At 33.3% G+C, this 16260-nt stretch overlaps 1 protein-coding gene across 1 annotated transcript in view; it reads left to right on the top strand.

Moving 5' to 3' along the window:
* LOC140431895 (solute carrier family 12 member 9) overlaps window positions 1-16260 on the top strand; it is an 81293-nt gene that overhangs the window by 29116 nt on the left and 35917 nt on the right. The window contains exons 5-8 of the mRNA XM_072519767.1: window positions 3238-3434; window positions 10708-10921; window positions 12361-12630; window positions 14908-15314. Of these exons, the coding sequence (XP_072375868.1) occupies window positions 3238-3434; window positions 10708-10921; window positions 12361-12630; window positions 14908-15314 (1088 nt within the window). The remainder of the gene's footprint in view (window positions 1-3237; window positions 3435-10707; window positions 10922-12360; window positions 12631-14907; window positions 15315-16260) is intronic.

The following is a 16260-nucleotide window of genomic DNA, read 5'->3' as shown; positions in this document are numbered from 1 at the left end:
TTAGTCCAATCTCTGATATTCCTCAGCCTTTTCTTCCCTCTACTCTTTCGTGCATCATAACGTGTAGAAGAGAGTTTTTATCGTTTAGAAGTATGTGGGTTCACACAAGAATATACAACAGATGTGAAAGAGACATTAGCCCCACACTGTTCGGTTTCAGACAGGGATTTGGCATAAGAGAAGCACTTTATAGCTTAACTGTCCTACTTCAGAAATGCAGAGATCAGCAAAATGATGTCTTCCTATGCTTTATAGATTACCAGAATGCGTTCGATTGTGTTAATTATTCAGAATTAGTAAGATTGCTCCAGGAACGTTCGATAGATGAGAATGACCTTAAAGGTGTTTTGTCACCCCTCCTTTTGAATCTTTACTCTGAAACGATTTTCGATAGAGCCTTAAGTGACACTGAAGATGGAATCAAAATCAACGGACAGACTATTAGTAATCTTCACTATGCTGATGATACAGTCGTAATAGCTGATAGCCAAGAAGCGCTACAACCACTAATAGATAGAATAAACACTGAAGGAGAACGACTGGGCTTGAAGATTAATATTGACAAGACGAAGGTAATCGTGGATTGCAGAACACCAAATATGCAATTAAATATGAGAGTAAACAATAAGAACATCCAAAAGGTCCACAAGTTCAGATATCTCGGTAGCTGGATAAGTGAAGATCTAGATCCAGACATAGAGATACGTAGCAGGATTGAGCAAGCCAGAACAACATTTACTAATATGAGAACATTGCTAAGCAACAGCAGCCTTAACTTAATGCTTCGATATCGCTTTGTAAAATATTATATTTACTCCATACTGCTACATAGTGTAGAAACCTGGACCATAAAGGCCAATGTGATGAACCGGTTGGAGGCCTTTGAAATGTGGGTATTTAGAAGACTACTTAAAATTCCCTGGACAGATCACACACCAAACGTCTAAGTATTAAATCGAATAGGCAGAGAACGAGAATTGCTGAAAATAATAAAAAGAAAAAAAACTGCTTATCTGGGTTATATATTTCAAAATTCCAAGTACCAGTTCTTAAAGCATATTATGGAAGAGAAGATAGAAGGAAAACGGGGGATCGGAAGAAAGAAATACTCATGGCTTAAAAACATAAGGGATTGGACAAACCTCGATGCCCATCCACTCTTTAGAGCCACACAAGACCGAGAGGAGTATGCCAGAATTGTCGCCAACATCCACTAATTGGATAGGGCACCATAAGAAGAAGAAGGCACAGATACGATGTTTTTCTTATTTTAATTGTGCTCATAAGCTTTCTTCCGTGTCCAATGTATCTTAACATTTCTTCGTTTGAGACTTGTGCAGTCCAAGGAATTTTACACGCCTATATAACCACATTTCGAATGCCTCCAATTTTTTTACAGATTACCTCATATAGCAGTTGCGGCCATACATAACATTCGACGCACCTCAATCTCATAATGATACTCAATTTCTTATTTGTAAACATTGACTTGTATTTTATAAATCTTTTTTGAGCTATTTCAATTCTGACCATTATCTTCTCAGCTTGATTTAACTGTGAGTTTATAATTGCTCCGAGGTATTTATACTTGTTGACCCTCTCTAACGGTTTACCCTCTAATGTCAGATATATGTTGTCAACAGAGGTTTATCTATATTCATTGTTAGTCCCATCTTTTCTTTCTCTGTTAATGATTTCATGCTAAGAATTTGTAAATCGTCTATAATATCTGTCATGATTGCAGTGTTGTCTGCAAATCTTATGTTATTAATGATGCTCCCTCCAATCCTTACACCTTCAGTTCTTTCCCATAGTGCCTCCTGGCGTATTAGTTGGGAGTACATTAAATAATTGTGGCGACAGCACACATCCCTGTCTGACTCGTCTTTGAATTTCTACTTGGTTTCTATATGTATTTTAATGTTTTAAATATTTTTAGTGTGCCTATTGTTTTCATTTTTTTGTAATGACTTTATAGTGATTTATATTATACTTTGTAATTATTTTTAAATTTATATTTACAATTTTAGTTTTGACTTGCTGTAAACCTTGTTGTAACTTACACTCAAATAAACTATCTATCTATCTATCTATCTATCTATCTCACTATCTTCCACCCGTGTAACCGCTGTTTGATTGTGGTATAGATTTTTTATTAAATTAATATCCTTGGGATCTAAGTATGATCTTGAAAATCTATACGTAATAATATGTTTTTATTATATTCCCTGCATTTTTGCAATAGTACCGTCATTCCCTCTTCCTTCCTTTTTCAAAAAAAGTTGAATAGATTTTGGATATATTACTAGGCACTAGGCATAAATAAAATAAATTAAATTAAAATAAGATAAAATAAATACAAAAAATTAAATAAAATACAATAAAGTTAATTTAAATAATAATAAAATCAAATCAAATAAATAAACATATGTGGCACTCCGGGAGTGCCCGAGAAGGGAAAGCATAGATTTCTTATTGTCTACGCACGGAGCGATGGTTTCATTTTAGTTTATTTTATTTTAATTTTATTTCATTTTATTTTATTAAAAGGATTTTAATTTAAAGGATCAATAAAGATGACTATGACTATGACTATTAAGAAACAAGTATGGGACTGCATTTACTACTCCATGTAGTGTGTGGTCCCGCAATTGTCGTTACATTGCGTTTCAGTTGTTTTTATTTTTTCAAACTTCTGCACGATTCTATCAACGCATTACGTCCGTAGCCCACGATAAGAAAGCTATGCTTCCAATAAATTAAAATAAAATAAATTAAAATCAAATAAATAAGATTAAACTAAAATAAACTAAATTAAGTTTAAATAAAATAAAAAATTAAATTAAGTTTAAATAAAATAAAAAATTAAATTAATTTTTTTTAATTGGAAAGGTAAAAAATACCTAACAGTTTAATTTTATTGCCTCGTTCATAGTGAAAATTCGGACATTTATACATTTTAAAGTAGAGGACCTACGTCTGAATAATTGTCAATATGTTAAAACTGAACCGAAATGTTGACAGAAAAGATTAAGCACTAAGCACGTTAAATATGAAATGGATACAATAAATTTTCTTTTGGAAGGCTTCAAAAGGTTTTTTGATTTAATTAAACTTTCTGGTATCATTGATTCATGACCTCATTGAATCATTTCTATGATGTGCAACGATAGTTAGTTTGCTCTTATTTTATGAGATTGTTTTGCTTTCTTTGTAAATTAAAATTATATTTTTTAGGTTATTTGGTACCTGGTATTATTCAGAAAGGTAGATGGTACGGATTCTTGTATGGAACTTTATTGAATATTCTAAATCTCTTCATATGCCTCATTGGAGCTTCGATGTTTGCAAAGACTTCTCTATTTATATTGGTGCTTGTGTGCAGCTGCTTGGGAATTACATTTTTCAGTTTTTTCTATGAAGGCTTTTTGGAGGTTTGTTGAACATTATTATTTATTAAAATATAAATTCTGCTATATTAGCTCTGAAAAAAAAATTAACAATTATCAAAAAACACCTACCACAACGTTTTACTCATTAACTGTCTTTCAATTACTGTAAGTTTTAATAGAAACTGTACTTGTTGACTTAATGTTTTTATGCAGCAGCTTGTAACATGTTCTGGTATTCAATGTGGCAGCCGTAGCTGAGCGGCTATGTTACTGGCTTAACAAGCTAGAGGGCCCGGGTTTAAATCCCGGCACCGACAAAAATTTCAATTTCTAATTTAACTGAGCTGCCACCGTTCTTCGGAGGGCACGTAAAGCCGTCGGTCCCGGCTACGAAAGTGGTCGTTAAGTCATGTTAGGGGCGCTTGCGCGACCTAAAAACCCTAACACTAGGCCTTAGCCAGAAGGTTACACGAACTTTTACTTTTTACCACTATCAAAAAGTCACAAACCATCTGATATACTCTGAAGGCGTTCCAGATAGGAACAGGAGAATACTCAGTTCAAGTGATGTAAATTTTGTGGATATGAACCGGATAACAATCAACTAAACATGCTGTAGACGTTATAGATAGGAAATAAACCCTTCTTAACCACGATACAAGCCCAGGTTATGCTGTAGACAAGTTATTATGTAAGTATGGAACGAATAGTCTTGCTCAGTACCCCGAACACTATGACGTTATGTTAGGATTCGGAAGACAGTAGTTCTAGCTCAATCTGCTGTAAGGCTTTGTCTCCGCATCGACAAGTTCGTTATCAATCAGTGGCAATGTATCCACTCACACACACTCGTAAGCTGTAAGTATGTACCAACTGCAGCTGCCATTACAGGGGTCCCTTCTATAAACTTTCTGTGAAAATTTATACTCTACCCCAAGAATAGTGGGATCATATCTGTGAAAAGGCAATTATTTGCGACTCATTAGCTATTTTTCGAATGATTTGTCACAAGATGAGTCTATTTTGAATTCTTCTTATGGTGCCCTATCCAATTAGTGGATGTTGGCTACAATTCTGGCATACTCCTCTCGATCTTGTGTGGCTCTAAAGAGTGCATGGGCATCGAGGTTTGTCCAATCCCTTGTTTTTAAGCCATATTTTCTTCCGATTTCTTTCTTCCGATGCCATGTTTTCCTTCTATCTTCCCTTCCGTAACAAGCTTTAAGAACTGGTACTTGGAATTTCGAAATAGATGACCCACGTAAGCAGTTTTTCTTCTTTTTATTATTGGCAGCAATTCTCGTTCTCTGCCCTATTTTGAATAACATTTTACAATTTCTGGTGTTTTCGTGCTATCTACTACTTTTCTCGAACACCTTCCTTATCATTCATATTCCTTATGGTTTTTTTTCATCTTTTTCTTTCATCGTATTTTCTGGATAACTCCTTATTTTTGCAAGTTGTTATTCACTCATTTTTAAATATTTTTATAATTCATGTTGTCATAGTCTTGCAATATTTTCCATTTGTTATTTTAGATTTTATTTTTGTTTTTATCTTTGTTTCGACGATTTTTATTTGATATTCCTTTCTTGATATATGATTGGAATCATAAGGGTATTGGCCTTATTATTTTTTAAATTTGTATCTTTATATGTCTGTTTTTGAAGTAAATACTTCTGATCGCTCGGTATGATGTTTTGGTAACCTTGCGGTATACCGTAATAACAGGCGAACATATAAACTTACTGGTTCCCTTGATGATTTTTTCGCCTGCCGTATTTTTTCTAACCGAGTCAAACAATCGTTGCTAAAGTTAAGAACAGAATTTGAAGAATCTGTCATTGCAAGTGGTAATAGTAAAAAAGTTTATCGGTACATTCTCATATATTTATCTTCTAAAGTCTCTAGACCATTACTTCAAAAGGGTGACGGGTCTTATGTTCTTCGAATAACGAATCTTCGGAATTTTTATCGTTATTCTCTTCTCAGGTTTTTACAGATGAACCTAATGATACCATTCCTCAAATAATGTGCCCACGTTTCCCTGAAACTGTTGATAATATCTCTTTCACACCGGATGCAATTAAACATCATTGATGGAAACTACGCAATAATTCATCACCTGGATTAGACGGACTCACCTCCTTTTTCCTCAAACAATGTGCAGAATCTGTAGATATCCCTATATCCCTCATAATGAATGCTTCTTGTAATCAAGGTTCTCTCTCCTCTTCCTGGAAATTGGCTTCGGTTACTCCTTTATTCAAGAAAGGAAATAAACTTGATTGATTATCTTCCAATCAGCCTGGTTCCAATTGTCGGGAAGGTCATGAATCCATTATTTCGGAAGCTATGTCTGAGTTTCTTCTTCAAGAAAATGTCATCCCTCGCCAACAGCATGGCTTTATGGTCGTTCAACGATCACAAACTTACTTCATTGTGTAAATGATTGGTCATCATCTTTAAATGATCAGCATCCTGCCGATGTAGTCTACTTAGACTTCTCCAGAGCTTTCAACCGTATTCCAAAACGTCGATTACTAGTTAAATTGGATCACTATGATATCCGGGTAGTTAAACATTTGGATTCAAGATTTTTTATCCGACAGATATTTCAGGGCTCGTGTTGGGGAAGACTATATACTACTATATATGTATAGTTTTTGGAAGTATATCTTTCTTTTCGCGGGCTGTGGACGAAATGCATTGATCGGTGCGGTAGATCGCGCAGAGGTTTGAAAAAAAAACGACTAAAACACATTGTTACGCCAGACTGTAACGACAGATCGCGCGACCGCATACTACGTGGAGTCGTTAACGCAGTCCCATGCGGGTTTCTTAATAAAATAAAATAAAAGAATAAATTAAATTAAAAACCATCGCTACGTGCGTAGGCGATAAGAAAGCTATGCTTCCCCACTTCGATCACATACCGTTTTTTATACTTTCAAAATTGTTGTTTTAGCTTGACACTGTTTTATGCAGCTCGGTATATTTGATTTAATCCTTCCATCATTTATCTTTTTAATTTTGCGATTGTGTCAAGGTCATCTGCAAAGGCTAATATAATCGCACCCTGGTATTGATTATCATTGCTCAAATTTTGAATGTCGAGGCCCTTATTATTTTCTCAAGTGTGAATAGTTGTAGTGTGCTGTTGTAGTTCCTTATTTACATCTATTATTTCCGTTATTTCGTTTTGTATACAGATTTTGCTTTCCACCCTTAGTGTTTCTTTCGGCAATATCAATATTTTAAATTCTGTTATTTTTCATAGAACAAATACCTGCTCTATTGTTGACTTTCGACTGCAGAAGGCACGTTGGTATTTGCCAACTCCTTTTTCTCAGTATGTTTTTAATCTTTAATAAATTATGTTGGATATTTTGTATGCTCTGTTCAGCAGCATACAAAATGCTGGTGCCTTATTAGTCTGTGATTTTACTACTGCTCCTGTAATCTCAGCCATTGTTGTTTTTCTTTGTTATCTGATTGATTCAATGGTATTTCAGGGTTGCTTCCTTGTCCCCTTCGAGTTTATTCCTAATATAAGTTTTATTATATATGTTTTATTTTAATGTATTTCATTATATATTAATATATATGAGACCATGATTAAAACTACTCTTCTTAATTAATGAAAAGAACAAAAAGCGAATAGAAGCAGTAGAGATGGATGCAATGAGAAGATCTTTAGGTATTTCCAGACGAGATCGAATCAGAAATGATGTAATAAAACAACGTATGGGAATAGAAGGAAATATAACTCAAGATTTAGAGAAGAAACAAAATTAAGGTGGTATGGGCATGTTCAACGGATGCCAGCATCAAGACTCCCCAAAAAAGTAATAGAATGGCAACCGATAGGTCGACGGAAAAGAGGAAGACCCAGATTAGAATGGCAACACGGCGTAAACAAGTCCATGAGCGAAAGAAATTTAACAACAAACGACTGCGAAGATAGGAAGAGATGGTGTTTAGGTACCGGACAACGTCGAAAGACGTTCTAAACCGATGTATATATATATATATATATATATATATATATATATATATATATATATATATATATATATATATATACAGATTGAACGAATTTAAAACGGAACATACAATTTAATATATGTCTGTTTGAACTGCATTTGAAATAGTGGACCAATATAAAACTTGGACAAAAATAAATCCATACCCAGTGATAGACATTGTATAAAATATCGTTCAACTATCTGTCTCCTTTAAAGGAAAGATGAGCTTGCCTAATAGTCGGAGAGATAGAGCCGAAATTTTGGAATGATCAGTAATATGACATTTCTCTATTGGAATATGTTCATTGTAACTGGGTTAAGACTTTGCCTTACAGGCGGACGCCCCTCGTGGTACAGGGGGTGGCTATACAGGGATGAAATTGTAAAAATTAACGATCGATAATATGGCTGAAAATTTGCCCAGAGTAAGATCTTGGTATAACTAGACGAAATCCCAAAGGGCGGACGCGAGAGTGGATACATAAGGGGTGGCGGACAGGGGTGAAATTGCAATTTTTTGGGGAAAAATTAACGATAAGTAATATGTCCGCCATTTTCATGGCTCATTATTTAGCCCCTAAAAACTCTAAATCCAAAAGACCGGACAGCTGGGTTGGTACAGAGAGCCATAAAACGGGGTCAAATGTACCACTTGCCTGCGCATTTTAGGTCTCGGTAACAATTTTCAAACTGATTTTATTATGATATTTTTATACCGATTGATTTGAAAATTTGTATGCTCACTTCTGTTACTATTCTGAAAAGCGTCAAGTAGTTTTCCTCAAAATTTTCCCAAAAAATTTCCGTAAATGAAAATTTTCGTAATTTTTTGAGGTAAAATCTAATTTGTAGAATCCTTTCGATTTTCTGTCAGTTATACCATGATTTTTTTCCAAAAATTTTCAAACGATTTTTCCGATAGGAAAAAAAAATTTAGAAAAACTTTAAAAATTTCGTCATTTTTCTCACTCTCATTGATGTCATCACATTCATCATCTTCGTCACTTTCACTTTCAGTAATATCACATTCATTATCTGCTTCATTTTCAATCACTACTTCTCGAACTGATTCTGGCATCTGAGGTCCACTAAACCATTTGAATTTATATGTTTCATCTTAAAACTCCCAACCATGTTCTTCAACAATCAATTCTGTTGGTACTTTTTTATGAGCATTTGTCCAAATATTTGAAATATAATGGGCTCGCAGTAGATGTTGGTGTAATTCATCTTGACATGGTGGTAAGCTTGAAGCATCGAAATTTTTTAGTTTTTTTTTAAAGGCTCGTTTACATCATGCAACTTATACTGCCGGTTAAATAGTGAAAATCTGACATCGTTTACTTTTCTTTTTGGAATTGTTCTCGTCAGTCCTGTTCCATATAAGGACATATGAAAATTTCTAAGGTTTCAAAAACTTCATTACAATCGAAGTCAGTTTCACCAAGTTGGATAAAAGCATCTTGATACTTATTACATTTAGCGCATGCGTCTAGAATTACTGGTCTAAATGGAACGCGCATCATTATTATTTTAATATTTTACAATAATAATGATGCAAAATTAATGTCCAAACAGAATTTGTAAAATTATAATTAACTAATGAAAAAAAAATTTAATCAATTTAAAAGTTAAAAAAATATTGAAAATATCTACAAAGTAAATTTCAAAACTTAAAAAACTGATAATTCTACTATTAAATTGATTTTTATTAATAATTATTTGTAAAATGTTAAAGGAATTCTACAAATTGAATTTTACCTATTGATAAATAGAAATAATATATTTTGTATTTGATTATTAATGTAATAATAAATCAAATTTTTCTTATATCTGAACAACCATTATTTATGCAATATAAATTTAAAAACCTTTTTATTATAATAAAAAATAAGTAAAATTACTATTTGTTATACAAAAAACATTTAATAGTTAATATTATAAAATTACTTTAATTTAATAAAATATCAAATATCAAACATTTATTCAATTAAAAATTAATTCGTAAAATATTTATATTTAAGAAAAAAATGTGATTTGTAAAGTAAATATGACTTTAGTTTGAAAAACAAATATTATCATAATATCATTTTAAAACTACAAAATATTCTATAAAAGATTCAGACGATGACGTAGAGTTTTATCAAATGTTTTCACAAATCAAACACCATCAATTTACATCAATGAGAGTGAGAAAAATGACGAAATTTTTAAAGTTTTTCTAAATTTTTTTTCTTATCGGAAAAATCGTTTGAAAATTTTTGGAAAAAATCATGGTATAACTTACAGAAAATCAAAAGGATTCTACAAATTAGATTTTACCTTTAAAAATTACAAAAATTTTCATTTACGGAGACCTAAAATGCGCAGGCAAGTGGTACATTTGACCCCTCTATGTACCAACCCAGCTGTCCGCCCTTTTGGATTTAGAGTTTTTAGGGGCTAAATAATGAGCCATGAAAATGGCGGACATATTACTTATCGTTAATTTTTCTCCAAAAAATTGCAACTTCACCCCTGTCCGCCACCCCTTATGTATCCACTCTCGCGTCCGCCCTTTGGGATTTCGTCTAGTTATACCAAGATCTTACTCTGGGCAAATTTTCAGCCATATTATCGATCGTTAATTTTTCCGAAAAAAATGACAACTTCATCCCTGTATAGCCACCCCCTGTACCACGAGGGGGTCCGCCTGTAAGGCAAAGTCTTAACCCAGTTACAATGAATATATTCCAATAGAGAAATGTCATATTACTGATCAGTTCAAAATTTCGGCTCTATCTCTTGGACTATAAGGAAGCGATAAGTGGTTTGACAGCATAATAACTGCTTGTGTAGTCTAGTTTTTTCAATGATTCTAGGCAACCTATTTGGGTTGAGTTTTGATTTGTTCTTGAATGAATTCAGAATCCAGCAGCCCGCTGAAGTATTTAATTTTTATAATATAATTATTTGACAACCTTTTGTTGGCCAACCACCTAGAGCGGAGTTGAGCCGAAATACATTGATTTCGTATGTTCCGTTTTAAATTCGTTCAATCTGTATATATATATATATATATATATATATATATATATATATATATATATATATATATGTTTCATTTGACTAATAACGGTTTTAAAATTTCATTTCTTCAACATGACTGGAGCTATAGATCTCAAAAGTTCAGTAACCTTCACTCTGAGTTCTTCTAAATTTTATTGTCACAACACCACTTATCTCCACATTATTAACAGATATAAAATACTAATTTATTATTTTTAATTGTCGTATTATTTCCATAGGTTCCCATCCCTGATACAAATACATTGATTCAAAATGCCACGATGCATGTTACGAGAAATTATACTGGGCTTTCTAGTGCTACATTTGATAGCAATTTGTTTCCCCAATATGGACGTGATTATACTGCCAAAGGAGAGCTAACTTCCTTCTCGACAGTATTTGGTGTTTTGTTTTCTGGAGTTACAGGAATCATGGCTGGGGCCAATATGAGCGGTAAGTTATTTATATTTTTGATACTTTGATCATTTAGTGATCATATTTATGCCGAGAGACGTATGACTCTTCAAGACTATACAAAATAGTAAACCAAACTAACAGGAACGGAAAGTGGATTAAGCTCAAACCAACTTGTTTCATGCAGAATATTAGCAATTTACACGTCTGTGGATCCGATGCAATTTGACGATATCGAACGTGATTTTTGCAAATTCTGTACTTTTGAGACTTTTCTGGAAGTTTTAAGATTCTAGGACTTTAAGAATCATCGCACATATAGAGACGGACAGACAGACGGGCATATAAAGATTTTTGTGACGAGAAAATCGTTTTCTGGGCCATAAACAACATTTCTGGATATCTTAAATCTGAACTAATATCTGCAATTGGGTGCATCCAGAGAATATAGGTCAAAATATTTAGCAAAAAAAAGTGCAAGATTTTTTGTTTGCTCCGATGGTCGGGCAGTGTTTAATGCTGTTAGAGCGGTGCTCTAATGTAATCATATCTGGTTAATGGTGTCTTGGACCTCTTTCTCTCTCTGTTACTGGACCCATGACTTTCTCTCATGGGACCAGAACTGTGCTTTAGGATCAGTGACGACAAAGTCTATAGGACTCGAGGCAATGTGACAGTAATAACATCTAAATAGTGCGTAGATATACTAAGAATAAATATAAGTTAGCTAAAGTAATATGTAGTGTTAGTCACTCAATACTGCCTCCTGTGCTAACCATGATGCCATCTGTTTTAAAGAAGAAAATACGGCAAAGCTTGTGCTGTGCTGGTGCGTGAATGAAGCAAATTTTGATATATACGGGAAAATAGCACTAAGAATGAAATTGGTATAATTACTGACAAAGAAATTAAAGAAAATGAAATTTGTATTTAATAAAGAAGTGTTGAATGTGGTGTTTGTGTGTATGTGTGAGTACCTGTCAAATCGAACTGTATCATTAGGCTTTTGAAAGTAGAAATGATCCGGAATGTGGTAATCAGGAGTCAGGAACTAGCAATACTATAAATGGTGATTTTTAACATATTCTTCTAAAAGAGAGAAAATACACTGATTAAATAGAAAAACGGCAAAATGATTATCAAATAGACTGTTTCATTACAAGAAAAGGAGATGTACCTAAATGTAAGACTTGAAGAAATGTAAGAAATGGAGTAAGAATCTAATGTTGTCAAAACGAGAGAGCATATGTTAAAATGGATAAGGCATGTGCAACGTCGAAAAGGACTTAGTACAAAGAATCGCTGATTGGTATAACTCAAGATAGAAACATACGGGTAAATGCAATTAGGAAAGCCGACTCTACATATGGATAAAGGCAACTAGAATGATGGTGATAATATTGGTTTAAAAATAAAGTGTTTTGTCAAAAAGTAATACGCATTTTTCGAAAAACTTTCTTAACAATGTTATATTTTAGGTGAGCTAAAAAATCCGGGAAAATCCATCCCAAGAGGAACTCTATCCGCTGTAGGTTTTACATTCATCATTTACATTTTCATATCCTTTTTAACTACTGGTACTTGCACAAAAGAGCTACTGCAAAACAATTACGTATATATGGCTGGAGTAAGTGCTTTTCCTGCAAGTGTCGCTATTGGATTAATTACCGCTACCTGGTCTGCCAGCCTTAGTAACATCATAGGCGCTTCTAGGGTTGTTGAAGCTCTCTCAAAGGATAGAATTTTTGGTAAGATATTTGTATTTTATTAATAAACCAGTAACTTTGCTCGTCGCATCAATTGTCATCTATAATTAGTCATTAAATTTTTAAAATAATCAACTTTTTGCATATAATCCAAGTAAATATAAAGTATGATCTGGCTATATGGATATTATCTATAGTGCCCTATGATATCTCGTATGTCGATATATGTTCATTAATAATGAAGATACTGTGTATCTTACTACCCTTTTAGTAGTTGCCTTGTTTGTTTTTTTCTATCTTAATATATCCGTGATATCCTTCATATGATACCCTATTACAGTAACCTATATTTTTAGCAATTTTCTGAGAAAATGAATTACTGTGAAGTAGTAAAATTTCTGAATAACAATATTTGTATCATCAATTTGTAGAATAAATTAGCAATAAATCAACCATATCGTTTCAAGAACAAAATATGATTGACATGTCAAAAGTTGGTAGTTCAGATTTCTTTCCTAGGTGGCGTTACCGTACTGGACAAACGGTGTGACTTGTCATCATAGCCGCATAGCCGTTTATATAGATAGATTAAAACAAGTACCACGAACTAGATGAGATTTCTTAATATTTTATTAACAGTGGATAATTGTTTATTAAAACTGAAAAAAATCAAAAGGTGTTCTGGTCTTAAGGCAAGAAGAAAAGACAAATGTGAAGTTTTTATTTTCGTAATAACATTTACAACAAAAGTCCGTTTTTGAAGCAAGGTTGTTTGCACATGCTGGTAGTGCTGTAAGTGCTTTTTCTTTTGGCTTTTGTTTATATATAAACGGCAGAATAAATTTCTAAAATAATGTCTAAAATAATCTTAATAATATGTAGGTCAAACTGGCAACATGTGTATGTTCTAAAAAACTTGATAGTGTGTAAAATTTTTTATTAAAATCAGCTGAGTACTTTCGGCATGTAAAATGCCATCTTCAGATCTTCGTCATATAGGTTAAAAATACCTCATGGAAGAGTGGTTGTTGGCACAAAACACATTAAAAAACATTAAAATGCCAACGCTTCTGTTATAAGGGTGAAAACCCTTATAATTGTAAAAATCACATTTAAAAGGTGCTTGGTATAACCAATGGCTGACTCGTTGAAACGAGGGAAATCAGCTGTTTTGGCTGATCTAAACTTCCTTCTTCCCGGGAAGAAGACGCATTTCCTGGCTTCAAAATTTACGAAAGTGGTATAACACGACTACCACTGAACTGTTCCGCGCTGCAATAAATAAAGTAAAGATAGCCGTGATGATCGCCAACATCTGGAACGGATAGGCACTTTAAGAAGAAGAAACTTCCTTCGTTGGTCTTCTAATGTTTTTTAATGTGTTGTGTGTCGACAATCACTCTTCTATGAGGTATTTGTAACCTATAAGCCGAAGCTCTGAAGATGGCATGTTACATGCCGAAAGTACTCAGCTGATTTTGATAAAAAAATTTTACACACTATTAAGTTTTTTGAGAACATACAACTTGTGCCAGTTTGACCTGTATTTTAGAAGTGTGTACAAGTCATACAGTCTTTTTCCAATTTAAAACTATTGGAAATACATTGTCAAAATGTATTTTGACCATGGAATTATTAGCATTCTTCTAAACGTCCACATTTTAAATTCTTCAACACTATTCGTAATACCTAATTTTAAAGTCAAAGCTTCTACGCCATATAATAGAACTGAGCACACATATGCTTTAAAAAATCTATATTTATGTCTGGCTGTATGACAGAAGAGTACTTAGATTAATTATCCAAGGGAAGAGAAACCCAGGACGACGCAAAATATCCTGGCTAAGAAATTTGAGAGAGTGGTTCGGTTGCAGCTCATTAGAATTATTCAGAAGCGCGGCCAATAAAACTAAAATAGCGATGATGATTTCCAACCTCCGATAGGAGAAGGAACCTGAAGAAGAAGAAGTATGACAGAAGATATAGGCCAAAAACAACTGTATTTTATGGTTAATTACATAGTAACATGTACATGGTTTGAAATATTGCTCTGGAATGTTCAATTCGCGTTATAACTGCAACATCAGGACCAATATTTTTCGTGATTCAACAACCAAAGATGAAATTAAATAAAAATTTGTAAAAATCATTTGGCAAGTTCCTAGAGAAAATAATACACATTAATTATAGAGAAAAATTAAGAAAGTTGTTCAATACTAATTTTAAATTTGTATTTAAATATAATTAACATCAAAGTTACAAAGTTGAAGATGTTTCGAGTTTTTGTTTAGAATTTTTCATATAAAATACTGCTTTCAGGTCCAATCTTAAACTTTATACCAAAAGGTACATGGAAAGGAAATCCAATAGCAGCAGTGGTGCTCTCAGCAGTATTGGTCCAGTTCATCCTTCTTATCGGTTCTCTTAACATCATCGCCCAATTGAACTCGGTTCTTTTTCTGTTGAGCTATTTGGCTACGAATATAGCATGCTTGGGACTAGAATTAGCAGGTGCTCCTAACTTCCGTCCGTCGTTTATGTACTTTACGTGGCACACGGCACTCTTGGCGTTCTTGGGGACGTTGATCATGATGTTCGTGATAAGTCCCATTTATGCAGCCAGTAGCATACTGTTGTGTTTGATATTGGTGATCGCTCTGCATCTATTTTCGCCGTCCAAAGAAGCTCAGTGGGGAAGTATATCACAAGCTTTGATATTTCACCAAGTAAGCAATACTGATTTTAATAATTTTTGTTATAAAATATGAACATTTTATACATATTTTTTTCTTTCGTATTTTAATAAATCCATTATAATATAAATTAATATCAGCTGTACTTTAAAATGTCTAATTATTAGAGAAATACCCAGACAAAAATGCTTTAAACTGAAGAGAAATGTACAAAAGCTTATATTTAAAATGCGTTTTATAGGTAAATAGAATAACCTTTTTTTAAGAAGTGAAATAAGTCATAACAGAAATGCATATGGAAAACTCTTTTTAAATGGTCAAAATGGATAATAAATAGTAAATGAATGGCTACTAAATATATGGAAATAATATTTTAAGGAAGTGCTAAATACAAAGTAGAACACAAAACGGAGGGTAATGTATATGAACAAATATGTGTAAAATTGCCATCTTTTGGACGAATAGATTGTGACCTGAAAGATCTTTTAAGTTTACCGGAAATGTATGTTCAATCCAACAGATCTAGGCTTCTAGATATTTCAGACTGAACATAGAGGCCGAAACAAAAATCCATTGTACATTTAGGAGATACAGACATGGAGGGATTGTTACCTAGTCATGTTACCTAGAGGGTAAAGATCTAGCATTACCTCTAAGGCTGCAGTTTTGGCACGATCATAGTGTTTCAGTGATTCCTACACAAGCGAGCCTTTGCTCCATAGCAAAATTACTCCGTTATTGTTTTTTCCTGCATTGTTTGGTCCTACCAAAGCAGCGAAGCAAAAATAAGGATTAATTATATATGACCAATAGATCATTTTAGATTTTCAGATCATCAAATATGTGCGAGTTGCTCATTCCATGTAAGTTTTCTGTCAAGGTCAACTCCGAGATACTTAATATCTTCTAAGAATGGTAGTGTTATTACAGTCATGGTTGGAGCTAAATTGGTGATCGTTTCGCAGAACTGCCTTATGTT

The sequence above is a fragment of the Diabrotica undecimpunctata genome, chromosome 1, assembly GCF_040954645.1.
Source record: "Diabrotica undecimpunctata isolate CICGRU chromosome 1, icDiaUnde3, whole genome shotgun sequence".
In the NCBI taxonomy this organism is placed as follows: Eukaryota; Metazoa; Arthropoda; class Insecta; order Coleoptera; family Chrysomelidae; genus Diabrotica; species Diabrotica undecimpunctata.
The sequence above is the reverse complement of the archived record's forward strand: the minus strand, read 5'-3'. Positions and strand labels throughout refer to the sequence as shown.